General features: G+C 45.1%; 1 protein-coding gene across 4 annotated transcripts in view; it reads right to left on the reverse strand.

Moving 5' to 3' along the window:
* Positions 1–26834, reverse strand: part of RC3H1 (ring finger and CCCH-type domains 1) — a 446950-nt gene that overhangs the window by 347581 nt on the left and 72535 nt on the right. For all 4 annotated transcript variants that reach the window (XM_033915444.1, XM_033915446.1, XM_033915443.1 and 1 more), the window contains exon 2: positions 13578–13855. In XM_033915444.1, coding sequence (XP_033771335.1) covers positions 13578–13808 — 231 coding nt within the window. In that variant the 5' untranslated portion in view covers positions 13809–13855. The remainder of the gene's footprint in view (positions 1–13577; positions 13856–26834) is intronic.

The raw sequence follows: 26834 nt of genomic DNA on the forward strand, positions 1-26834 counted from the left end.
ATGATATTGTATATTCACAATTGACTATTTATTCTTATTTTATGTGTTGAATATAGTTCCTTGTATCTCTTATTTTCACTATAAAGTGACCTGATGACATTTAAAAGATATGTTTTCTAAAGGATTTTTTTTTATTGTGTTTAGTTGGTGTGATATTTTATTCATGTCTACTTTGTTGGATTGTTTTAGTTAGACATCATTTGGTTTTTCAGAAAGATTTTGTCATCTTAACACATATATATTTTATTCATGTATTTTGATGTTTTGGTTGTTATCTGGATATGTTTTTATCATCTATTTTAGGATTCCTGAAGTGGGCTCTTTAGCCGAAGCACGGTCCATGTTGAATCATGTGAATGCTTGCTTCATTTGGTTGCTAATAAAGTTCGCTTGGTTTGAAGTTCTCATTTCTTCTGCTCATTTGTTTGCTTCATCAACGTGGGTGCAGAGACCAATATCCTCCTTATCTTGGGGGATTAGTACAACCTTTACTACTAAATGTGCAAAGTTTGGATTGTAACATTAGTTTACCTCCCCTTTTACAAGCCAGCAAAGTAGGCTAAAATATTAGAAAAAAAAATTTGGGGGGGTCACGTGATGACGTTGAGCTGAGCTGCCCAGGAGGATCATTCTGGGACGCTGGAGACGCAGGTTCAGGCCCTGCAGGCTCAGTGCGCGACCCTCCACGAGCGGCTTGAAGACCAAGAGAACCGCGGCCACCGCAACAATATTCGCCTGGTGGGCCTGGCGGAAACCATCCGAGACGCTGAGCTGCGTGAGCTGGTGGAGATGTGGCTGCCTGGAGCGGTGGGTTTTACCCCGGACGGATCGCGCACCTTGGTGGAGAGGGTGCATCGCCTGGGTCCGCGTCGGGAGGACGCGGGCAGGCCACGACCTGTTATTGCCAGGTATTTGAACTTTGCTGACAAGGCCCAGGTCATGGCTCTGTACAGAAAAAAGGGCGCGCTAGAGCATGAGGGCGTTAAGATCCTGCTTTTCAACGACTACTCCGCTGAAGTGGCTGCTCGCCGGCGCGCCCTGGCGCCTTATTGCACCGAGCTCCGCAACAGAGGCCTACGTTTCGTGGTGCAATATCCTGCACGGGTCCGGGTCTTTGAGGCCGGGGGACTGAAGACCTGCGAGGACGTGGAGGCGCTACAGGCCTATATAAGATCTTTGGCGCCTATACCTCCAGAGCCCTAAGAAGATCTGCTTCGATTTCCCTAAGACTCTCTTCAGATTTTGCCTCCCTGGAGCCTATAGGACTGGACCGGGGGCTGGATAGTCTTGAGCCTTTGCCCTTTGTTTCACTGTTGGGGGGGCTCTAGGGCTCTGGGGCCAGCCTTGATTTTTTGTCAGGTTCATGACTACCCTGATGGCTGTTTTCGGGGTGTAATATCCTGTTATACCTGATGCCATTTCCGCTTTGACACCTACTCAGGACCTTCCCATCCGGGTCCCTGGACTAGGCAGCTGTTTTCCCTTTTTGCACATAAGGATCCTGGACTTTGGGTGTATGGTATTTCGAACTCTGCCCCTTGTTTGCTTTGCTTTTTTTTTTTGGACACATGATGAATCTGTGCCCTTGGGCATGGTTGTGCTAGGAGGTTTGCTGTTGGGGGTGGGGTGGTTTCTGAGGCTTTCTGGGTCTTTTTTGCGTGAGGGGGTTGGGGGGGCTTTCAGTACTATGTTTTTACTGTGGGGGGGAGGGGACGGCTGGGTTGCTGGCTGGGTATGGGTGGGAGAAGTGGGAGGTTGAACGGATGGGGCATTGCATGTCTGGCGGGCTGTGGATTGTTTGTGTGGGGTGTGCTTGGGTGTGCATGTTTGCGTGGTGTGGATATGGAGCGGGGAGGGGGGGGGTTTGGCTGTGGGGGGGAGGTTCTCTAGTTCAGTGGAGGGTTCGGGGCTCTATTGATTGTTCTTGGGGGTTTGGCTGGGAGACCCTCAGGGATTGTGCGATGTTTCGTTGGGACTGTGCATTGGTGCTGGGTACTTCCCATGGCTATGGCTGACTTGGTGTGTCTTACGTTGAACGTGGCAAGCATCAACTCTCCTGTGAAGCGCACCAAGGTCCTGTCGTTTTTGAAGAAGGAAAAAGTCTCCGTGGCTTTTCTACAGGAGACTCACCTCACGGCCTGCGAACATCAGAAGTTGCAGCGTGACTGGGTGGGGGAAATGGTGGCGTCCTCTTATTCGTCTAGGCATCGGGGGGTGGTTATTCTCATCCATAAGGCGGTGGTAGCGGTCACCCACAGGGTTATCCGGACCCTCAGGGCCGCTTTGTCATCTGGGTGGGGACTTTGAATGATCGACCTGTGGTGCTCTGCAATGTTTACGCTCATAATGTCTACACTCCCTCTTTCTTCTCTACTCTATTGGCCCACTTGATAGTGTTACCGAATTATGAACTCCTGGTAGGCGGAGATTTCAACATCACTAGCGATCCATCCATTGATTGTAAGCCCCCGAGACCAGTGGCGGCGGATAATGAGCGTAGGGGGGTGAATTTCCTGATGGGAGAGCTGGACCTCCAGGATGTGTGGAGGGTTTACCACCCTGGGGAGGTGGACTTCACCTTTTTTTCAGGGGTTCATCATTGTCACTCCCGTCTGGACTATTTTTTACTCCCCTCTCGTTCCATTGGGCGGATGGTGCGCACCCACATATTGGATGTTCCTTTTAGTGATCATGCTGCTGTGACACTGTCTCTCAAGTGGGGGAGCGGTTCCCCGGTTGATCGCATTTGGCGCTTTAATCCCTCCTTGTATTTAGACGAGGAATTTCACACCTATCTCATCGAGGAATGGTCTAAGTATAAGCAGACGAATGAAGGGACCGAGGTCTCGGATACCGTGTTTTGGGAAGCAGCGAAGGCTTATCTCCGTGGTTGTATTATAGCCTACTCTATTCGCAAGCGTAAGCTCCGGGATGCTGAACTTACGTCGCTGGCAAAACAAATGAGGGAATGCCGGTTATATCATCTGCGGCACAGTTCTGAGAAAGCTCGACAGTCGTATCTCCGTTTGCGTAAACAAATTGACGCCATTCTATCTGCGCGGGCTTTAACTCATCTTGATGTATACAAGTTTCAACTATATAGATGGGGCAATCGGGCGGGGAAGCTCCTGGCTAACCTGGTTCGCCCATACCGTCGTGCAGCGCGCATTTCCCATATTCGGGACTCCTCAAATGTGTCGCATCGGACAGAGACGGCTATCCAGTCCCAATTTGTACATTTTTATAGCGACTTATATAGCGCAGGCGTGTATGATATTGAGGCTCGGAACCTTTTCTTTCGTGACTTGAATCTTCCTTATGTCTCGGAGGAGCACCGCGACTTACTCAATGCCCCTATTACTTGTCAGGAGATTTCCACGGCTATCGGACGTTTGAAACTCGCTAAGGCTGCCCGACCGGACGGCATGGGGCCCGAGTTTTATAAGATCTTACAACATCATGTGGGCCCTGCCTTATGTGCCATGTTTGGTGATATGCAGGCCTCGGATAGGACCATGCTCACGTCGTGGTGCTTCCTAAACCGGGCAAGGATCCCACCTTGGTGGGCTCTTATAGACCCATATCCCTGCTTAACCAAGATATGAAACTTCTTACGGCTATTTTGGCTAAGCGTCTGGCTCAGGTTGTCCCTTTGCTTGTACATCCTAATCAGGTGGGTTTTGTACCTGGTCGTTTTTCCTCGGCTAACATTCTCAAGGCACTGGTGACTCTGAGGGAGGGCAGGGGACGCCCTGGGGACGATTTGTTGGCTAGTTTAGACACCGAAAAAGCCTTCGATAAGGTTGTTTGGCCTTATCTTTTCTGGGTCTTGCGCCGCTTTGGCATTACCGGCTCCTTCCTTGAATGGGTGGTCCGTTTGTATACGGCTCCTACCGCTCAGCTCCTTATTAATCGTCAGTGCATGGCTCCTTTTCCTTTGTGGAGAGGGACCCGGCAGGGGTGTCCTTTGTCGCCGTTCTTATTTATACTTTCGCTTGAACCGCTGGCGGCTAAGATCCGGGACGCCCCGGGAATAGAGGGCATCCAAGTGGAGGCGGAGCTGTGCAAGATCACCCTGTTTGCGGATGATATGCTGCTCTTTGTCGGTAATGCCCGGGTTTCTATCCCTTGCATAATTTCCTTTATTGATTCTTTCGGGGCTTTTTCCGGACTGTGTATTAACTTCAGTAAGTCTGAGGCGCTCCCTGTCACTTCGCCTTGCGCATCGCGAGCTCTGCCCTCTTTCCCTTTCAGATGGGCAGTGGGGGAGCTTAAATACCTAGGAATCTTCCTTAGCGCTGACTGGGCCGTGGTTTACCGGAGCAACATTGTGAATCGCCTTGCTCAGCTTCGGGATGCTTGTCATCAGTGGGGGGACCTCCCTCTGTCACTCTTTGGTCGTATTGCCTTAGTGAAAATGGTTCTGCTGCCCAAGATTCTTTACCCTTTACAGATGATTCCCCTGTGGTTGAGGGCGACCGAGGAGAGGGCCTACCGGTCCTTTGTTGGTTCTTTTATCTGGCGGAACCGGAGGGCCCGTGTTGGGTTTTGGAGACTCACGCAAAGCAGAGACTGAGGTAGTTTAGCGCTTCCGGATCTCCGGTTATATAATGTAGCGGCCCTGTTACGCTGGGTGCATGAACTCTACACGCTAGGTCATCGATTTGCTCCTCCGGGCTTGTTTAATTCTTGGGTGGCTCCGCACAGTGCGCTGGCTTGTCTTGACGTCCCTAGGTGGCGGCGCCCCAGGACAGGTTGTAATTCACTTTGGGTGGATCCGCTGCAGCGTGCGCTGCTCTGGTGGCGGTGCCGGATAGGGGGGGGAACGCGGGGAACTGGGCTTTTCAATTTGTTCGGGGTAACCCTGCGTTCCCGCCGGGTGTTGGCGGAGCGCGTGGCCTGGAGGCCAGCTTTGGCACTTGTTTCTGCTTGGGGCACGTTAATTCATCGCCATCCGCGGATGGGACTTTCCCTCCCCTTGCTGACCTCCGCCGTCACTGGTCTCTCCCTGATATGCCTTTCTTTGCTTATTTACAGCTGCGTCACTTTTATGAGGCCTCCCGGAGGTGCGCCCCCAACTGGCCATCGTTTCTTGAAGGTTGACCACATCTTTCTCTCTCTCCCTGCCTCTTTGAATTCTCTCTCCACTTGGTATAGGATGGCCCGGGCAGAACGACCGGACGCTCGGCTCCTTGGTTTAGCTTCCCAATGGACTGAGGAGCTGGGGGAGCCGGTCGGGGTTGAGATGCTGGTGGCCTGCTTTTCTAGCATCCCCAGAGGGGCTCGGAGCGTCTCCCTGCAGGAAATACAATTCAAAATACTACACCACACATATTTTACTAGGGTACGGGGCAGGAGGGCGGGCCTTTGGGGATCAGATATCTGTGTTAAATGTCAGCGCATGCGTGGCACCCTTGTACACATGTTACTGGAATGTCTGCAGCTGGAAACTTATTGGAATGGGGTGTTGGATTTCTTGGCTCGGGTTGTGCAACTGCCTTTTCAGTGGTCCTATTTACTTATTCTACTGGGGTGCGAGGGGGAGGTGTTAGACCAGGGCCTCAGTTCGGAGCACTGGCGCTTTTTGTACACTGCTCTGTTGGTGGCCAAGCGTGGAGTGCTCCGTCTTTGGATGGATGTCAGTGCGCCTGAGGTGCTAGGATGGAAGCGCTCCTTGCTCGAAGTGGCTCAATGGGAGCTTCGCACCTGCCCGGAGTCGATGTCGGCGTCCCGGCGCCTGTATCGCTCTCTATGGGATGCTACCATATTGGAGGTTGGCTCTCTGTGACTGGGTGTGAGCCTTGCCCATATTCACTCTCACTGGACTGGGAGGGGGGGGATGTCTGTTTCTTCGTTTGCTTGGATGATTGCTGGTGTGTGAGTGGGCGGGTCGGTATGACTGGGGTATGAATGGGGTATGGATGTTGTGGTGTGTGTGAGTTGGTTGGATATTGGGGGTTTCTTTTCTTGTGCTTCTTTTGGGGGTTCTTTACAAAAAAGTTGAATTGTACTGCACAGCTTGAATGCACTCTGTGCTTCTTTCTTATGCGGACTGAGCCGGGGTGGCTTTTGTTTTGCCCTTTTCGGGGCCTCGTGGGGTTTGTCTTCCCCTCCTTTGGGGGGGGTGCTCCCCTGTTTGTTATGATGTTTTGCTCATTCCTTGCCCTGTCTGTATTGTACTGTTTCTCTTGGCTGTTCAGTGCTTTTCTGTTTAATAAAAATTATTTCAAACAAAAAAAAAAAGAAAAAAAATTTAATGATCTGTATTTTGATTCAAGTCATAACAGTTCCAGCGGTCATGGTACATGATATGCACATAGGATTTGCATTATGAAGCTATGCAGCCAATTGGAAGCAAAGATATAGTTAAACAAAGAAACTATATTAGCGCTTTATTCAAATTTTGGCAAATGAGCTAGAGGTATGAAATTGCATGGTGCAGCTAAGCTTATTGGGCTTGCCATGCTAACAAGTTACCACATCCACTGCTTTCACATAGTCTTGCAAATGGCCCATCAAAATGGACATTTAGGTCTTTCATAGTCTATGTCTGTTCCCCTTTATGTTTTACTTCAATTCTGGCTCAGGACTTAAGAATTTGAGTCTCTGTATAATTAGTGATTGCTTGCAGCATGACAGTTATTGCAGTTCATACCTTTTTGAAAGCTTTAATTGCCTTTATGAACCAACTTATTCCTGGAATCAAAAATGTGCACTACTTTAGCAATGGATATGCAGCACAATACAAATATTACAAAAAATATTTTTGTTAATCTTTGCTGCCATTACAAAGACTTAGGAATTTCTGATGAATGGATTTTTTTTGGTACTAACCATGGAAAATTACCATGTGATGGTATTGGGGGAACTGTAAAATGACTTGCTGCACATGGCAGCTTGCAGCGGCTTCTGGAAAATCAGATCTTGACTCCAATTTGTTTAGCTTTTGTGAAGAAAATATTACTGGGGGTCAAATTCTACCTATGAAATCTCCTCAGTACACAATGATGCCTTAATTAACTTTTTGTATCCAGAAGGCCCTACTCAATCCTTTTATTGGCCCATAAAAAAAAGATACTGTGTGGGTTTCAAAGGAACATACAGGCAGTCCCTGGGTTAAGAACAGGTTCCATTTTTAAAAAGTTCTTAAGTTGAATTTGTATGTAACTCAGATCCTGTACAGTACATAGGCTATAAAAACATTAAAGAACATTAAACTTTTAAACAGTCCTCAAAATAAAGTACTGTAGTTGAAACAGAAAGAAAAGATAGGAGGTTTACATTTACTTTTGTTCTTTATGTCCCACTGCTCCCTCTCCATCACCATAACCAACATTTCTCCCTCTCATCTCTCTATTCCCTATGCATCTGTACTTCATGCCTCTCCCACCACCATGTCCAATATTTCTTTCTCTCCCTATGCCCAACAATTCTCCTCTTTCTTCATTTCCCCATGTGCACCATCTCTTCCCCTCTCACTCAGACTCCCATGCCTACCAATCTCCTTTTCTACTCGTTCTCCCACCTCAGCATCTCTTTCCCTCACTCCCTCCGTTCTTCCACCTATGCCCCAAGTTAATGCTCCTCTCCCTCCATTCTGTGTCCCAAGTTCATGCCCCCTCCCTTCCTTTGTGTCCCAACACGCCCCTCGTTTCCCTTCTCACCTGCCATTCTCCTGCGGGCATTACATCCTGTTGCCGGCTCCCTCCTCCCAGCCATACTTCTCTTCTCAAAGCCGCAGCCATGGTTCCTTCACATAGAGAGAGGGACGGCTTCTGGGTCAGCTGTGGGTCATGGCTTTGAAAAGAGAAGTACGGCAAAGAGGAGGGGGCCAGCCAGAGGACGTAACACCTGCGGGATGGAGGCAAGTAAGAAAGAGGACGAGGGAACATGGAAGGGAGGAAGAGGGGTGCATTGGGACAGGAAGGGAAGGCTTTTGAGTCAGCTGCAGGCCATGTGTAGGAACTGCGGCTGCGGCTTTGAGAAGTACAGCGGGAAGGAGGGAGCTGGCAACAGGAGGGAGACAAGAAGGAGGACAAGGTGGTGCGTTGGGACACAGAAGGGAGGAATCTGAAGGGCACATGAAGGGAAAAGCAGGATCCTGGTTTGTAAGTACGAGTCCAATGTAAGTCAGACGTTCTTAACCAGGGACTGCATGTATTTTCATGGTTCTTGAAGCTCCAATGACAACCTAAACAGGAAGGCAATACAGCTATCATGAACTGTGTTGTCCAATACTGACAACAAATTCAAGGCATTGTACTCAGGCTAGCTGCATGTTGAGCAGCATTTGAAGTGACTGTGAAGTATGATTTGTCATTGAAATTGTTACTCTTATCCAAACCATACTGTTCTTTGATCACAATTTTTCATCCTAATAAAAATTTACAGTTATTAGAAAACTACTAATTTCCAATTCAAAGTTTCTCTCATTATTCCAGTGCCTATCTACCTCTCCCACATATTTTAATATTGAACACAGGTTGAAACCTTGGTGTACTTTCAAGCCTATATAAAGCTATTAGAAATAGCAGGTCAAAAATGTAGCTTGGTGAGTTTTGTAGCCAAAGAATTGCTCTTTCAGATGGTGCAAGAAATGAGGAGATTGGTGGATATACAGTTGTGATATATGACATTAAATATAGCAAAAAATTTGTATACATTTTTTTTCATCAAAATAAAAGATTTATCTTAGAAAAGAAAAGTGCAGTGTGCCTAAAAGTTTACTGGCCAGTATCTGACCGTAATTTCTTCCAGTTCCGAAAATCTGAACCCTATTGCACTTTCTGTTTGGGAGCAATGTTGTGTCAAATATTTGCCTGTGCATTCCACGACAAACTTTTTCATAAGCTTTATTGTCCCCCAGTGATACCTCAAAGCATAAACCAATGATCTGAGTGATATATTTGGATTTAACACAAACAGTTTGTACTAGAAATATTACTCTTTGATTGGTCGAGCAACTATCCTTTCTACAACCTGAACCCAAAGTTGACATTTTGGCACTATCTTCCACGGAATGAAAAAAGTAATCCCAATAATGAGGCCCCTAACTTTGGAAGAAGTTGAAATCCAGCTCTAAGACTTTGTACATATTCAGTGTATGTCCTACTGTACTTCCACTAAAAATTTCATCAACTTCTAAGATAGTCAGGTGGGAAGGCCTAGACCACTTGACATGGAATGACCCAGTACTCATTGAGCCATGCAGGTACTGTGAGATGCTAATGCTGAAAATGCAAACAGGTAAACGAGAAGACTTTCTGCCTTGGACAAGTCTGGAAATTGGACAGCTTGCCTCTTCAGATTGCCCTTCAGTCCTACCGGGTAGACTGAGACCTCACCGGAACCCGTGTGTGAAGTTGGGGGAATAAACGTAGATGGCCTCAAACCAAGTGCAAAACCACCACAGGGTCACTCAGCCTGCACTCAAGTTCTCTGCAGACAAAACCTGGAGCGAGCTTTGCTCCCAAGGGAATGGTTCCTGAAATCCCAGACTGCTAGTTCAGGCTGGCCAAGTAGGTGCCCTACTACGCATACTACCTCTTGGCTACAGACCTCTGCCCTCAGAGTCTGTGTCCTCTTGCATGTCCAGGCTGATGACTTTTCTCTTTTTTTAGGACATAACACTTTGTTCTATCACCATGAATCTCTGGTGTATACAGATATAACTGAAGCCTAGTATTTACAGTCTTTAAAGATGGCCAAACTCTGTATAAACTGCTCTGGTCTATCTTGACCCTTTTAAATCTATTACTAATACAAGTGTTTTATGCTAGCATCTGTCTAACCTGCACATAGGAGGTCAACTGGCCTTTGTTAGGCTTTAGAGTTACATAGAGAACTCAATTACATTGGAAGTCATTAATATAAAAAAAATTACAATTAGATCAAGAGTATTAGAGCAACATCTTAAAACATTGTTTCAGGAAATACAACCTGCAATTCTGAGGATCCCAAAGAAAAGGGTATACAGCAAGTGTTACAAACATACAGTAGCATTGTTCATGTGGTTAGGGATCCAAGATGGCTGCCGCTAAGACGTGCTGAGAAGTACGCACCTTACTGCTCTGTTCTTCTTTCTTTTTTTTTCCTTTCACGGAGGTCTTGTGGAAGTTGTGGTCTGATTCCTTTACCATGCCGAAGAGGAGAGGCAAGAGCGTTTCTGGCGCCTCGCAGCGCTCTGTGGTGCAGACTGTTGGCAACATTGAACACCTGTTGCGGCGGATGCAGGGAGTTACTAATCAGACATCTGAAGTCAGCCAGCTGAGGGCACCGGGGTTGAGCGAGACCAAGGTTGCACCTCCTGGGCCGGATACCACCTTGAGCCCAGAGATACGAGCACCACCCCTGCAGCCTCGGGTCACCTGTTCTCCAAGGGGTCAGGTAACCCCGGAGTTGGGGGTGGGCCTTACTCCTAAGGCAGTTTACAGCATTGTGGAGAGCGTGGAGGCAGAACTCCCTGAACAGGGAGTGTCTGCAGAAAAATCAGGGGCCTGTTCAACAAGCGGAGGTGGAACAAACCAGATGGAGCAAACCCAGGGAACTTTCCTTGAGGATAAGCATTTCTACACCCAACAAAAATTTCCTATATGGGAGAAGCCCACCCAAGTGATTCTGGAGTCTCTGGGATTTAGTGGCTAATTTTGCTAAAACTATTAGCCCCAATTTCCATTATATAGAGAATAAGTTGATTCAACACACTAAGGAGCTTAAAGACTTAAAAGAAGATCTGACTGTTTCAAAAACTTTTGTCCAAAAGCTTGGCCAAGACGTTTTAGCTTCTAAACAATTGCAAGAGGCCCTAGTCAAGGATAACGTTAATCTAAGAAGGAAATTGGAAGCGCTTGAGAATATTTCACGAAATAATAACTTGAGATTTATTCATTTTCCAAGACTGACATTGGTAACTCCTAGGGAGATGCTTAGGAGATACCTAGTAGAAATCCTACAAGTTCCTGAAGAAACATTGCCTCCATTTTCTCAAGTCTATTATCTTCCAAATAAAAATGGGCCTCAATTACAGAAAAAACCTGATCAAGCAATGCTAAATGTATCAGAAATTTTGGAAACGTCTGATAAGGATAGTCATACCTTTCACATTGATATTAATTTACAGTTACAGAATAAATATGCAGTATTATTACAATTTGACTTGTCTGCCGCATTTGATGTGATTCATCATAATATTTTGATTCATATGTTGGCTGACATAGAACTAACCCATGTGGTTCTAGATTGGTTTAGTAAATTTCTTTCATGACGTTCTTATAAGGTATGCTTAGAGGGCCAGGTCTCATCTTTATGGATACCCAAATGTGGGGTGCCGTAAAGTTCTCCTTTGTCACCTATTTTATTTAATATCTATATGACGTCTTTAAAAAATTTCTGTCTTTTGCCTGCAGAATCTATCTTTTACCTATGCGGATGCCATTTTTATTTTATTGGAAGTCAAACATGATTTCAGTGACCTGGCTACAGGCATAGATAGCTGTATCTCTAAGCTCCAGAGTTAGGCAAATTCCATTCAAATGAAACTGAATGCTTCAAAAACTAAGCTGCTTTGGATCGGACCTAGATTAATTAATCTTCCTACTAATATTGCTTTGAAATCAAATATTATATTACAACTTGACTTCACTTCTAGAGTTTGGGGTATTATTCTGGATTCCTCTCTCACTTTTAATGACCAGATAAATTCCTTAGTTTCTTTAGTTTGCACATGCTGAGGAAAGTCAGGGCACTATTTTATCAAGAACATTATTTATTACTGTGTTTGCTCAGTTGGACTACTGTAATTCTATTTATTTGGGTATTAAACAGGGCAGTTTAGATTGTCGCCAGTTAATACAGAATACAGTGGCCAAACTTATTTTTGGAAAGAGAAAGTACGACCATGTTTCCCCATTGCATCATAGGATACAGTTCAAGTGTGCATGTGTGGTTTTCCTTTATGGAATATTTGACTCTTTGATTCCCCTCAGTGGGAATTCCTTTAGATCCTGCTATTCAAGAATTACAACAATTCACAAATTAGCATTTCCTTCTCTGAAAGGTATTAAATGCACTGGGAAGTTTAGTAAATCTTTTACTTTTAAATTGGTGAGAATTTGGAATGGACTTCCAGATTCTCTAAAACTGGTAAATCAATTATTTCAATTTTGAAAAAGTTTAAAAACCTGGTTGTTTTCACAATAGTTAATTTGATTCTAGCTGTCATATAGTAATTTTAAGTAATTCAACATACTTTTTTCTAACTTTTTCCATCCATCTAATGAAACTAACTAATTTCTGTTTTTATCCCACAATTTTTACTTGTTATGTTTCATTTTTTAACAAACTGTAAACCGAGTCAAGCTCCTTAGGGAGTAGATTCGGTATATAAAATGAAGATTAGATTAGATAACTGTAGCTCTCTCGTTTGATAAAGTATGGTTTTTGAGGCTTTTCTTCAAGAATAAACAGAAAAAGTTCCTAGGATTTAAAATTCAAATGTAACCTGACCTTTCAAGAGAAATTCAGAAACGTCGCTGAGAATTTCTTCTTTTGACACCAGGGGTCATTCTGTTAGGGGCCACATTTTATTTGAGATACCCTTGTAAGTGTATTATATGCCACCGCTCAGTTAAATATGTTTTCTTTTAACCTTATCAGTTAACTGCTTTCTTGGCTTTGTCCCGAATAGATGGTGGAACAACAATTGCTCCATAAGTTAAATAAGTTACTCCTACCTCAGCACTATGTTTAGCATATTTCTAAATTGATTTTATTTACTTCTTCTCGTTATGTGAAATCTTGGATCTTAAGTTGAGGACTTGAGCTGTGTTAGCTGAAATTATTATTTTCTTGTGTATTTTCTTTTAAGGATTATCAAGGTATAAAGGTTTTATACTTTGTGAGAAATGTTCTGTCTAACCAACTTTCTGTACAAGTGTTTACTTGATATGTAATTTGGAAACTTATAAATAAATAATACTAAAAAAAAACCATTGTTCATGTGCATTATTACTTCACTGCAAGCCCCATTTTGTGCCGTGAAGCCCAGTTACCAATTAACTCACATTAGTGATGTTAAACACAAACCATGTTAGAACTCTAATAATATCTGGTTACTATTTTGGTAGTAGTTAAAACAACATTTTCTCTTTACTATATTTGGGATCAATTTCAAGCCCTACGGTAGTAATGGCCCTTTGGTTCCCCTGCAATAACCCATTATAAAAGCTATTCAAGGATTATAATCTCTGAAAAACAACTGAAAGAACTTTTAGAAAAGGGTGAATTTTCTCCTTTAAATGACCTTTGAACCAACTGAATAGGAAACCTGCTTTTTTATGTTTCAAGAATTTTATTGAGCCAAACAAGCAAAGGTACAGAAAGACACACGATCAACAGAAGGCTCATAAATCAATAATGCTCATAAAGAACCACCCCTCAACAACCCCAGCCCCATCCTTCCAAACCAACCTGCTTTTTTTATATACAAGTGTGATAGTGCCTGTATTTTATTTTACACAAATCACATGAAAAACTGGACAAGGCCAAGGAAGAAAGCAGATTCTAAGAAAGCACCTTACCTGAGCACCTACTAATTGTAGCAAGGCAGAGTTCACAGGAAGGAGTTCAATGTCAGTGTTGATAGTGGTCTGGTCAAAAGGGCAAGCCTTGCGGTGGAGTTTGTTCAGGCACATCTTGCACACTGTGTGGCCACAACCCAGACTGATAGGCTTCCTAATGGTCTCGTCAAAAGTTTGAGTGCAGATCGGGCAGGAGAGAAAATCCGTCCATTGTGGAGCTTGTACAGGCATCGCTTCCAAGTTACAATTCACAAACTAAATCTAAAGTGCAGATTCCACTGGAATCAAATTTTTGCAAAAAAAAAAAAAAAAAAGTTTTGTTTTTTATTTATCTTCTGTAAATACAGATAGTCAGCACATAGTGTGAAACATAACCTAAAAAAGAGAGAGAGAAAATACATATTACTTTACTTTTGAATGAATTTTTCTTAATTTCCATTTTTAAGATTTTTTGGGTCCGATTCTATGAACAGTGCCTAAATCGGTAGGCACCTAGGGAAATAGCACCTACTGTGTGTCAAAGTTAGGCACCATTTGTAGAATCACATTTATAGTATCTAACTTGAGTTAGGCACCAATAGGTGTCAAAGACTTAGGCGCCAGTATATTTGGCTAGCATTTTCTTGGCCTAAAATACCAGCATCTAACACAATCCATGCCCAAACTCCACCCCTAACCATGCCTACTTTTTGGGTAGGTGCCTCGGTGTAGACACCTACATGGTGCCTACTGAGTTAGGTGAATACCCAAAAATTATTATTTTTTGTTTGTTTTTTTAATGGCGCTGTTCAATTAACAGTGTCAACTGAACCAATTAAAAATGTTATCCGCCTAAATCGGCTAGGCGTACAGTCTAGGCATTTAGTTGTAGGCATCTTTTATAGAATCAGGTCCTTTATTCACTCCAGAAAACAAAACTCATATTGTACAGTAATGAATCTTTTCTCTGGTGGAAGTAAGGGCAAGAGAGATACAAATGTTTAAATACAAATATTTACCGTAATGTGTTATACAAAATTCTGAAAACCAAAAAGCTCCAAAAACCTACATTTTTTTCATAGAGATTGTACACCAAAGTTGACATTTGATGCCAAATGTGCCCCAATGCAACGCATGCTCAACCAAAAAGAGCTACAGATTCCTCTGTGTTGAACAGTGAGAAGCAGAAAATAATTCCTGATACTTCTACGTCTACCATCCTGCAACCTCGATTCATGTCCTCTATTTCTACTGCTTTCCCTTTTCTTTTTTTTGTATATTAATGCCTTTCAAGTACAAGTATACAAAGTATTATCCAAATATTTCAGACATATTTCAGATTTCAGAATAGTAGTTGGAAAGATTAGGAGCTTAGTGAAAGTATTGTATAGTTTAACAGTTCTAATTGGTAAATATTATATACTTTTTCACAGAGGGAGGTGGATGCCTGGAATTCTCTCCCCTGGGGAGGTAGTACAGACAAAAACAGTGATGGAATTTTTTTAAATATGTACTATAAACACAGAGAATCCCTACATAGAAAAGATGGAATCAAAGCAAATCTTAAATAACCTTCACACTTTCAAAAGAGCATAGAGGAGTATAACTTCCCTCAGAATAGCAGATACAACTTTGGTCTTGTTGGGCAAACTGAATAGAATGCCATCATTTACTATGTGACTGTTAAATTATTTCACACAAAATACAATCTTACAATATCCTAATTTAATCTGTAAGAAAAAAAATCATATCCAAATTAAATGTCAAAATGAGAACATAATGGTTGCATACTGGGACAGACTGAAGGTCCAGCAAGCCCAGTACTGTATCCTATTTCTAACAGTGGCCAATCCAATAACAAGTACCTGGCAAGATCCCAAAAGAGTAAAACAGATTTTATGCTGCTTATCCAAGTCCATCTTAATAATGGCTCAGTGTTCTCCCCAGAAATGTTTTCCAGCCGGGTGGCATGAAAAAGTAGCCGGGTGGGGTGGGGTGGGGAAAATTAACCCCCTCTTTTACTAAGGCGCGCTAGTGTTTTTAGAGCACGCAAACCCCCGCACTATGCGGGAAAACTAACGCCAGCTCAATGCTGGCATTAGCGTCTAGCGCGCGTGCTAAGCGCACGCTAAAACCACTATCGCAACTTAGTAAAAGGAGCCCTAAATGTGTACTATTTTTATTAGTTAATTATTATTATTTTCCAATGCTCAATATGACTTCCTTTTAAAATGACCACGTCAAAATGATCTACCAACAATAAAATTTAAAAAAATACAAAGCATACTGTACACAGAGAAAATGTTAATTATTTATATTCTGCAAGTTTTCAAAGAGGTCAAGGCAGATGACTTTATGCAATGTCACCTTAGGAACAACTATACAAAAACAGACAAATATACCTCTCCCTTTTTGCTAAATCGCAATAGCGATTTTTAGCACAGGGAAATGCGTTGAATGCCCTGCGCTGCTCTCGATGCTCATAGGCTCCCTGCGATAAAAAACGCTATTGTGGTTTAGTAAAAGGGGGCCATAGTGCAAAATATAGACAGCAGATATAAATTTTCAAAACCACTAAATTGAAAATAAAATCATTTTTCCTACCTTTTTGTCGGATGATTTCATGAGTCTCTGGTTGCATTTCCTTCTTCTGACTGTAAATCCAATATTTCTTTCTTTCTGTCCCTCCCCTTTTCTTTCTGTCTCTCTTTCTTTCTCTCTCCCCCCTGTCTGCCTTTCTCTCTCCCCCTGCCCCCTCTTTATTTCTGCCTTTCTTTCTCTCTCTCTCCCCCTGCCTGCTTTCTTTCTCTCTCCCCCTGCTCCCCCCAAGCCATCGCACCGATTTCTCCACTTCCCCGATTCTTTCCCTATCCCCTAAGCCACCATGCCGATTTCTCTCTGCTGGCTCCCCGAGCCAGGCTAGACACATACAAGCGCTGGACTCACAAGACTTCACCTCTGACGTCAATTCTAACGTCGGAGAGGAAGTTTCAGGCCAGCCAGGCAGCGATTGGCTGGCCCAGAACTTCCTCTCCAACATCAGAATTAACGTCGGAGGTGAAGTCTTGTGAGTCCAGTGCTTGTACGTGCCTGGCCTGGTCAGGGAGGCAGGAAGAAAAAGAATGGAAAGACAACGCGATCGACTCACATTGCCTTTGCGATCTACTGGTCGATTACGATCGATCATTTGGGCACCCCTGCTGTTATGATATCCTGTCCTGACCTGAGGAAAGGGGTTTAGTCCCTAAAAAACTGCCTTATTTCCATTTCCTATTTATAAACTTTAATCAATACAGTTACAATACTACTTGATTCTACGTAAAGCCACAAAACAAATTTTTTTCTACCTTTTGTCATTTCTGCTTTAATCATCTTCTCTTCACTCTCTTCTTTCTATTCAGCGTTTGTCCTCGCTCCCTTCCAAGCAACATCTGTCCTCTCTTTGTCCCTTCCACCCAGCCTCTGCCCTTCTCTCTCTCTATACCCCTTCCATCTACTGTCCACCCTCTCTCTGCCCCTTGCATCCAGTGTCCACCCTCTTTCTGTTCCATATGGCATCTTGCCTCTTTCTATGTCCCTTCAATAAACTGTATACCCTGTGCCCTTTCTCTCCTTTGTACATGATTCATTTCAGCTTCACCCCCTCCCCTATGCTCTCGCATCTCTCTCTTCTCCTTTCTTTCCTTCCTTCCCACTCCACCCCATGATCTGGCATCTCTATCTCTTTCACTTCTCTCCCCCCATGCCCTGGCATCTCCCTCCTCCCCTCCCCCCCATATGTGCTGACATCTCTCCCCTCACCATGGTCTGGTAGCTTCTTTCCCTCCCTCCCTCCCATGGCATCTCATACCTCTCCTCTCCCTTCCCTGTTCTTACTTCTCCCCTCTCTCTCCCCAATTGGGTGCTGCTGCAGCAGCACTTCTCTTCCCCTCCCCAATTGGGTGCAGCAGCAGCTTTTCTCTTCCCCCCAATTGGTTGCACCAGCTTTTCTCTTCCCCCTCCCCCTCCCAAAATCGGGTACAGCAGCAGCAACATTTCTCTTCCCTTTCCCCTCCCCCCCAAAAAATGGGTGCAGCAACAGAACATTTCTATTTCCCCTCCCCTCCCCCATTCGGTGCAGCAGCAGCATTTCTCTTCCCATCCCTCCCAGCTCACACACCCGTCGGCAGAGTCACTAGGCAAGTTGTAAGCTGCCCTCCAGCTTACAACTTGCTGCTTTTACCTGCTTCGGGCCTTCCTCGTTGTCGGGTCCTGCCTACTTTCTGTTTCCGCGAAGGCAGGACCCGGCAGCGAGGAAGGCCCGAAGCAAGTAAAAGCAAGTTGTAAGCTTCCCTCCGGGGCTCTATCGTGTGCGTGCCGGCTTCCCTTCTCTTCCCTCCGAAACCGGAAGTAGCGTCCCGGGGGGGGGGGGGGGGGGAGAGAAGGGAAGCCAGCACGCATACGATAGAGCCCTGGAGGGAAGCTTACAACTTGCTGCTTTTACTTGCTTCAGGCCTTCCTCGCTGCCGGGTCCTGCCTTCGCGGAAACAGAAAGTAGGCAGGATCCGGCAACGAGAAAGGCCCGAAGTAAGTAAAAGCATGCTGGCAAAAAAAAAAGGCAGGCGTCAAACAAAATTTTTGGCGGTGAGTCAGCCTGGGAAGGAGCATCAGCGGTGGCAGCAGGATTAGCTGGGCGGTCATCTAAATCAGCCGGGCGCAGCGCCCGGCTGTAAGGCCCTGGGGAGAACACTGATGGCTTATGGACTTTTCTTTCAGGAAATTATCCAAACCTCTTTTAAACTTTGCTGATAACTGTTTTCATCATGATCTCAGGTAATAAATTGTAGAGTTTAATTACATGTTGGGTGAAGAAATATTTTCTGCAGTTTGTTTCAAATTTATTACATAGTAGCTTCCACTACATGCTCCTAGTCTTAGTATTGTTGGAACGAGTAAAGAAGCAATTCACATCTACCTATTCCAGTCCTCAGGATTTTATCATACGTATCTCCCCTGAGTCATCTCTTCTCCAAACTGAAAAACCATAGCCACTCTAGCCTTTTCTCATAGAGAGGCCACCCCACCCCCTTTTTATTTTTATTACCTTTCTCTGATTCCGCTAACGAGAGTTGAATGGCAGGGAGGTACAAGCAACTGGAAAGAAAGAGACATAGGAGCACCACAGGGATCAGCTATGTCTCTAATGCTGTTCAACATATTCCTCCAACCACTGAGAAAATTCATCAGAGAACTGTGTTGGGACATCTACACAGTCGTTGTCCAATTAATCATCCCACTAAAGAAACAGGTTATGAAGACTAAACTGAGGATTAAGACGAGTCTGGAGAAGATCTTCGGTTGGTTACATACAAATGGTCTAGTAGCCAACAAGGTAAAACCTGAACTACTTCTGATTAACAGATGGGGAGGTAACTGTCCAAGATATCAACTAACACTAAATGGAAATAACAGAGTCCTTTCATTGCAAGCCAAAAGTCATATAATCAATACCTTGGGGACCCTCCAGGCAGTTTTTGAGTATTATTCTGGGTTAATTTATGTTATGTATTAGTCTTTGTGAGTTGGGAAGAGAACTGGATGGGGGGGGCTGGATTTTGGGATAGTTTTGTTTTGTTTAACTTAAATTATCTACTGTCTTAAGAGAGGACTATAAGAGTATTAATTGCTGGGTTGTACTAAACTGTGAGAGAGCTTCTTACTGCGGGCCAGCAATATAAAAGCTTCGACACTCATAGAAACTGAATGAGCATTGGAGCATTTACCTTGCTGGCATGCAGCAAGAAGCTCTTCCACGGTTTAGTAAAAAGAGCCCTATATTTATTATTGGGATGGGGGATTTGGGTTTACAAATGTATATGTATAACTATGTGTCAAATTCTCTTTATCATTGATTTATTTTGTACATTTCTTTTTATTTGGTTTTATATCCCGTCTTCCCTAAACAGCTCAGAGCTAGATGCAATAAAGTCAGCGATCGTTGCTAAACCAGTTTTGAATGCTTTAGAGACAATCGCATTTGCCGAAACGGCTCACTGCGTGTTTTTCCCCTTGCTCGCCCATTTTTCCTCCTACCATGCCGACCCCTCCCAAGGGAGAAAATTGGTAGGAAGGATACCTAGTCTCTCCTGCCAATGGGGCCCCCTAAACCATCTGCTACCCTCCCCCCAATAAAAGGCAGTAGGGGTGCCCACTACCTCCTTCCTCCGGATGCTCCCCCAAACACCCCCTAGTGCCTTTTTCAGAAGTTGGGAGCAGGAGGGAAGCAGGGTCTCTCCAGCTCCGAGGCCTGCTGATCCAAAATGGTGGGCCTTTCCTCCTCGGTGCATCATGTGATGCACTGGGAGGGACTTAAGGCTCTGATCGGTTCTGGCTAGTCTGACCCTCAAAGAACTAAAGAGAGGATTGGTAAGGGGAAGTTTCTAGACAACCTGACAAAGCAAATTTAAAGAAGTACTTCCTCATTCTTTATACATTCTAAAAACAATATTCAATGCTTTCTTTAAAGGCACATACAATTAGGGATTCCTTCCCCAAATTTTTAAAGTGGAAAAGTAGATGGTTGAAACTAAAATTTTTGGTGTAATGAGTCCTCAGTATTCACAACTCACGTATGGCCTTTGTCCTCCCCCCCCCCCCCATTTGTGAGTTGTGAATATTGAGGACGGAAAAATTATGTTCTTACCTGTTAATTTTCTTTCCTTTAGACGCAGCAGATGAATCCAGAGACCAATGGGATAGCACACATCTATCAGCAGGCGGAGATAGAGAAACTGATTAACAGGTGGTCCTATTGGCTGGCACTCCTCCTGTATCTCCAGTATAGCTCCTTGCCCAAGCATCCGTAACCATCAATAGGCATAGCATGTAAAAAACTTATTTCCCATAACAAATCTCAAAAGGAAAAATACAGAATGCATAAATCAATAATAACAAACTTCGAAAGTTGGAAAAGAAAAAACCGACAGACAATATCCAGAAAGGGTGGGGCTCTGGATTCATCTGCTGCGTCTAAAGAAAAGAAAATTGACAGGTAAGAACAGCAACAGCAGCAGATGAATCCAGAGACCAATGGGATGTAGCAAACCAACCCTCAATCTGGGCGGGAAGCAAACGCTGCCTCTGCAATAATCGAAGCACTAAACGCATATACCGCGTGCGCTCCCACATCCAACCAGTAATGCTGAGAGAAAGCACTCTCGGAAGACCAAGTAGCCACGAGACAAAACTCCTCCAAGGGAAAAAACCTCTGGACCAAGTCCAAGAAGTAGCCATCGTTCTGGCGGAATGGTCATGAAGTTCCTTTGCCAACCGCTTCCCTGCCATCAAGCAAGCGTAAAGAATGTCCTCCTGGACCCATCGAGCGATTGAGACTTTGGACGCCACCATACGTTTGAGGCATCCCGTGAAGAATACAAAAAGATGATCTAAACAACTAAAAGTCGTTAGAAACCTAGCTCACGGAGAACGCTATGCACTTTCAAAAAATGCAGTGAATAAAAGCACGTCTCCACATTTCTCCTCCCAGGAAGAAGGAAGGAAAAGTGAGAGTGTCATAAAAGAAAGGATGACACCTCCTTAGAAAGAAATTGTGGTATCGGCCGAACTGACACTCCAGATTTTGTAAATCAAAAATAGGAATCCCCGCCAAACAAGGCCTGCAACTCAGAAAACCGCCGAGCTGAAGCTATGGCCACAAGAAACCCCGTGTTCAACGGCACAGCCCTTTAGAGTCTCAAAAGACAAGGATGAAATGAAGCTTTCGGTAAACTGCGAAGAAGTACCTTAAGACTGTACTCCGGACAGGGCTTTCTAAGAGGTGTACAAATATACCGTACTCCGTTTAGGAACTGAACTACATGAAGCTGAGAACTAAGTTAACAGCAATATACCTAGCCCTTGTAACAAGCTAAGAATGACACTTGAAGCTGAAGGGAATTGAACGCTAAGCCCTTGGCAATACACTTGTGCCAAAAAAGAACTCTGGAAGGGTGCAAATGTTGAGAAGTACCCAAGAAAGGAAAAATCTCCAAAAGGAAGCAGAAGCCACAGGTGAAGACGTCTGTATCGCCTGGATAAGAGAAGAAACAACCTGCTTCGCATAACCCTTACACATCAGCCATGACTTTTCAAAAGCTAGGTCGCAATACCAAAGTAGTACGAATATCCATGTTGATCAGATCCTAGGTGAGCAAATCCAGAGATACCAGGAAACTCAACAGTCCGGCTGTTGAAAGACTCATCAGATCCGCATAGCAAGGATGACGCAGCCAATCCAGAGATTCTACAAATACTGTACCCTGAAAGCGAGCTTGAGATGGCAAATCCAAGCCATCATCAGCCAGGGGAAAACACTGAAAAAAGAGAAACCAGAGGCGAGAAAGAAGCCACGCTGCTACCCTCTCTGACTCCCACTCCCTGTGCCCGCCGAAGAAGCTAGGAAGCTTAGAATTTTGAGACGAGGCCATGAGGTCTAGTTCCAGGCAGTGTTCCCTCTAAGCGGGCGGGTGTTGTGAGCAAACTTTTTTCACCGTGAGCCAAAAATATCGGGCGCCAGCAAGTTATGAGCCAACTCGCCCGATTCTCCTCTCGCCGCCCTGCCATCTGCCGTACGCCTCTTCCGATCGTGCGCTGTGACGAGAAACGTGTGCGCTGCGATGTAATATTTTGTGCGCCAGCGCACGCCAGCGCAGCTTAGCGGGAACACTGGTTCAAATGGTTTTATTTATTTCCCCAAATTTATTTTTGTTATACGCATTGAAAATATTTGATATTGCGTTTAAATCAAAATCTCAATAAACTTGAAACGAGTGCCCGTGAGATTGTGGGAGGGTTAAATACTCAAAACTTAGAAGTTTTTGCTACGCCAGCTTTCTGGTATCTTTACATACAGTGGCGTACCTAGCATATGTAACATCCGGGGCCCATCATTTTTTGGCACCCACCCCCCCCATCTGTAAGAAAAACATGATTTTTAGTAACAAACCACACGTCACACATGAGTACCTAGGAAAAGGCAGCATCTTACATATTGCAGTGAGCAGTACATCAATACACCCATTGTAAAACTAAACAAGCCAGACCAGCACAGATCAATCCTACACCGTCAATCCTAACAGAAAACCATGTCTTTCGAACACACAGAACACAGAAAACACCTTCGCCTAGTAAGGAATATGTAATCACAAACTAACCCCTCACTCTTTTACAAAACTGTAGTGTGGATTTTAGCTACGGAGGTAACAGCTCTGATGCTCATAAAATTCTGAGCATCAGAGCTGCTACCACCAAGGCTGGTGCTAAAAACGCTTCACAGTTTTGTAAAAGGGGGGATAAAATAAAAATACATAGACAAAGGTTAAATTGAACCAGCAAGAAGCTGGACTCTGCATACAATGCTTCACAGAAACAGTGACACATGTCTCCTAAAGCAATAAATAAATAGAAATTTTTTTCTACCTTTGTCTTCTGTGGTTTCTCCTTTCCTCATCTTCTTGTAACTCTCTTCCTTCCATCCACTGTCTGCCGTCTCTCTTCCCCTATATGGCATCTTCTCTCCTTCTATGCCCCTTCCAGAAACTGTATGCCTCCCCCTTCCATCTCTCCTTTCACCCCATTGGTCTGGCATCTCTCTCCTCGCCTTCCCTCTCCCACACCTCTCCTCATAGTCTGGTATCTCCCCTTCCCTGATTCTCTGGCATCTCTCTCCTTTCCTTTTCTTCCATCTTTCGCTCCCCCTCCATGCTCTCACATCTCCCCCTTCCTTTTCCCTTAGACTGGCATACCTTCCTCCTACGCTCCAAGCCCTGGCATCTCCTTTAATTCCCTCCCTCATCTTCCTTCTCCCTCCAGCTGGGTACCGCAACACTCTTCCCTGCAGCTCTGCACTTCCCCACAATTGCCATGCTTCGGTTCCTCTTCTTCCTTCCTTCCTCCCCCCCCTCGCGGGACCCTGCGGCACCATCAACTCTTACTCCCTCTAATGTCGGCCCTGCAGCTCCAGACTTCCTCGCACCTTCTCCCCTCCCCCTTTGGATCGCTATTATTTTAAATGTTATAGCCGCGGAGCTGTATCCATCAGTGGAGATGTCTAACCTCGGCCTGCCCCGGAACTCTTACTGCAACAGTGACTTCCTGTTCCTGCCTAGACGGGCGGCTGCTGCAGTAAGAGTTCCGGGGCAGGCCGAGGTTAGACATCTCCACTGATGGATACAGCTCCGCGGCTATAACATTTAAAATAATAGCGATCCAAAGGGGGAGGGGAGAAGGTGCGAGGAAGTCTGGAGCTGCAGGGCCGACATTAGAGGGAGTAAGAGTTGATGGTGCCGCAGGGTCCCGCGGGGGGGGGGGGGGGGGAAGGAAGGAAGAAGAGGAACCGAAGCATGGCAATTGTGGGGAAGTGCAATCCCCCCAATGCGTCCCCTTACCTTACCGACGCGTGTGTGCGCTGTGAAGAGAAACTTTGCGCTGCGATGTAATATTTTGTGCGTGAGCGCAGGCCAACGCAGCTTAGCGGGAACACTGGTTCCAGGAGATCTCACTTCCATAAAAAGAGCTGGAACGCATAAGCCAAAATTCTAAATATCCAGGATGTAGAAGATTTCACTAGTACTAACATTTACACTCTCTAGAGCAGGGGTGCCCAACGCGTCGATCGCGATCGACCAGTAGCTCAGGAAGGCAACGCGAGTCGATCGCGGAGCCTATCCCGGGCTCTGTGATAGACTCGTGTTGCCGTCCTGATCTACGGGCCGATCAGCCTTCCTCTCCAGTTTTCTTTCTCCCTAGGGCCTTTTAGCTGGGCTATCCGCCCAGCTGTCATCTGCCGCTGCTGAACAAAAAACCGGGTCCTGCCTTCGCGGAAACAGAAAGTAGGCAGGACCCGGCAGGAAGAAGAACAAATGCTTGTCTCCCGCATTAGCCCGTAGCGAACGCTTGCTTCAGGGCTCTCAACATGTGCGTGCCGGCTTCTCTTCTCTTCCCTCCGAAACCGGAAGTTATGTCCGGGGGGGGGGGGGAGAAGGGAAGCCGGCGCGCACATGTTGAGAGCCCTGAAGCAAGCGTTCGCTACGGGCTAAGCGGGAGACAAGCATTTGTTCTTCTTCCTGCCGGGTCCTGCCTACTTTCTGTTTCCGCGAAGGCAGGACCCGGCAGCATTTCCCCTAATAGGTCGATCGCGATCTTGGGCTGATCAGCCTTCCTCTTCCCGATGGCAGAATTGACGTCAGGGAGAGGAATGCTGGTTGGCCGAAGCAGGGAGAGCTTGGGGCCTGTTATTGGTGGCGTTTGGGTCCTGGTCCCCGATGGCAATGGCAGTGGCAGTGGCTTGGGGGAGGGCAGGGAGAAAGAAAGAAAAAGGGCAGGCAGGGAGACAGAAGGAAAGAAGAGAAACAGAAAAAAATGAAAGGGAGGCAGAGAGAAAGAAAGGGCAGGGAAGAAGAAGGAAAAGTTGGGGGAAGAAATGAGGTCTGGAGGAGAAGAAGCATACAGGCTAAAAGAAGGGAAGAAAGATTGTATGCACAGTCAGAAGAAGAAAGTGCAACCAGAGACTCATGAAATCACCAGACAAGGTAGGGAAAATGATTTTATTTTAAATTTTGTGATCAAAATGTGTCTGAATTTATATCTGCTGTCTATATTTTACACTAAAGTCCCCTTTTACTAAACCGCAATAGAGGTTTTTAGCGCAGGGAGCCTAGGAGTGCGAGAGCAGCGCTGGGCATTCAGCGCAGCTCCCTGCACTAAAAACTGCTAACGTGGTTTAGTAAAAAGGGAGGGAGTATATTTGTCTATTTTTGTATGGTTGTTACTGAAGTGATAGTGCATAGAGTCATCTGCTTTGACCTCTTTGAAAACCCTGGAATAGGAATGATGATTAACATTTTCAATGCGTACAGTGTGCGTTGTGTTTTTTTAAAATTTTATTGTTGGTAGATCATTGTGACTTGGTCATTTAAAAAGTAGCTCGCAAGCCCAAAAAGTGTGGACACCCCTGCTCTAGAGCGTACACAGCGCTGTACATTTTAACATACAATAAATGGGCCATGCACAGATTTCGCGGAGAGAAGGTCTATCCAAACTCTTTTCCTGACCCATAAAATGATCTGCCAACAGAAGAGGAAAATGAGGGTTCACCCATTGAAGTAGAACCACAACTTTACCTGCCAACTGAGTACATCAACTACTGCCCAGGCTGTAGAGAAATACCCCCATCATAATACTGACTGAAAGGACCCTCAGCGGCATTCTGGAAGAATGGTCTGAAGCTCCAGAAAGGTAGCCTGACCATGCTCAAGAGTAGAAGAATGAAAAAGTACTGAGTCGCCTCTTAAGACCAGACTCCTGGAGCTGAGGATGGAAGGCACCGAGCCTCCCAACCCGACAGCCCGGGATGTTTGGTGGCCATGAGCTAGTCCAGCAAAGACCGAGGCATGCCTTTGAAAAGAGAAATCTCGCTGAGCCACCAAATCATACAGAGCAATGCATGAGGAGCCTACCAAATAATTGGAGCCCTGAGATACCGGGAACCACCGGAAAGCAGTTACTTACCATAACAGGTGTTATCCAGGGACAGCAGGCAGATATTCTTGACTGATGGGTGACGGCACCGACGGAGCCCCGGTACGGACAATTTTAGAGTGATTGCACTCTAAGAACTTATAAAGTTCTAGCTAGGCCGCACCGCGCGTGCGCGAGTGCCTTCCCGCCCGACGAAGGTGCGCGGTCCCCAGTTAGTATAAGCCAGCTAAGAAGCCAACCCGGGGAGGTGGGAGGGATGCAAGAATATCTGCCTGCTGTCCCTGGATAACACCTGTTACGATAAGTAACTGTGCTTTATCCCAGGACAAGCAGACAGCATATTCTTGACTGATGGGTGACCTCCAAGCTAACAAAAAGAGGGATGGAGGGAAGGTTGGCCGCTATGAAAATAAATTTTGTAAAACAGATTGGCCGAAGTGTCCATCCCGTCTGGAGAATGCATCCAGACAATAGTGAGATGTAAAAGTATGAACTGAGGACCAAGTAGCAGCCTTGCAGATTTCCTCAATGGAAGTGGAGCAGAGGAAAGCTACAGAAGCTGCCATAGCTCTAACTTTAAGGATTCTAAAACCAGTTCATCTGATTGCTCCAATTATCGTCCGATATCGAGTATTCCATTTTTAGCCAAAATTACTGAAAAAGTAGTATTTCAGCAATTATCGGATTTCATTGACAAAACACAGGTTTACATCCCAATCAAACTGGATTTCATACAAATCATTCAACTGAACATTCATTACT

This window comes from Geotrypetes seraphini, chromosome 12 (assembly GCF_902459505.1).
Source record: "Geotrypetes seraphini chromosome 12, aGeoSer1.1, whole genome shotgun sequence".
Taxonomy (NCBI): Eukaryota; Metazoa; Chordata; class Amphibia; order Gymnophiona; family Dermophiidae; genus Geotrypetes; species Geotrypetes seraphini.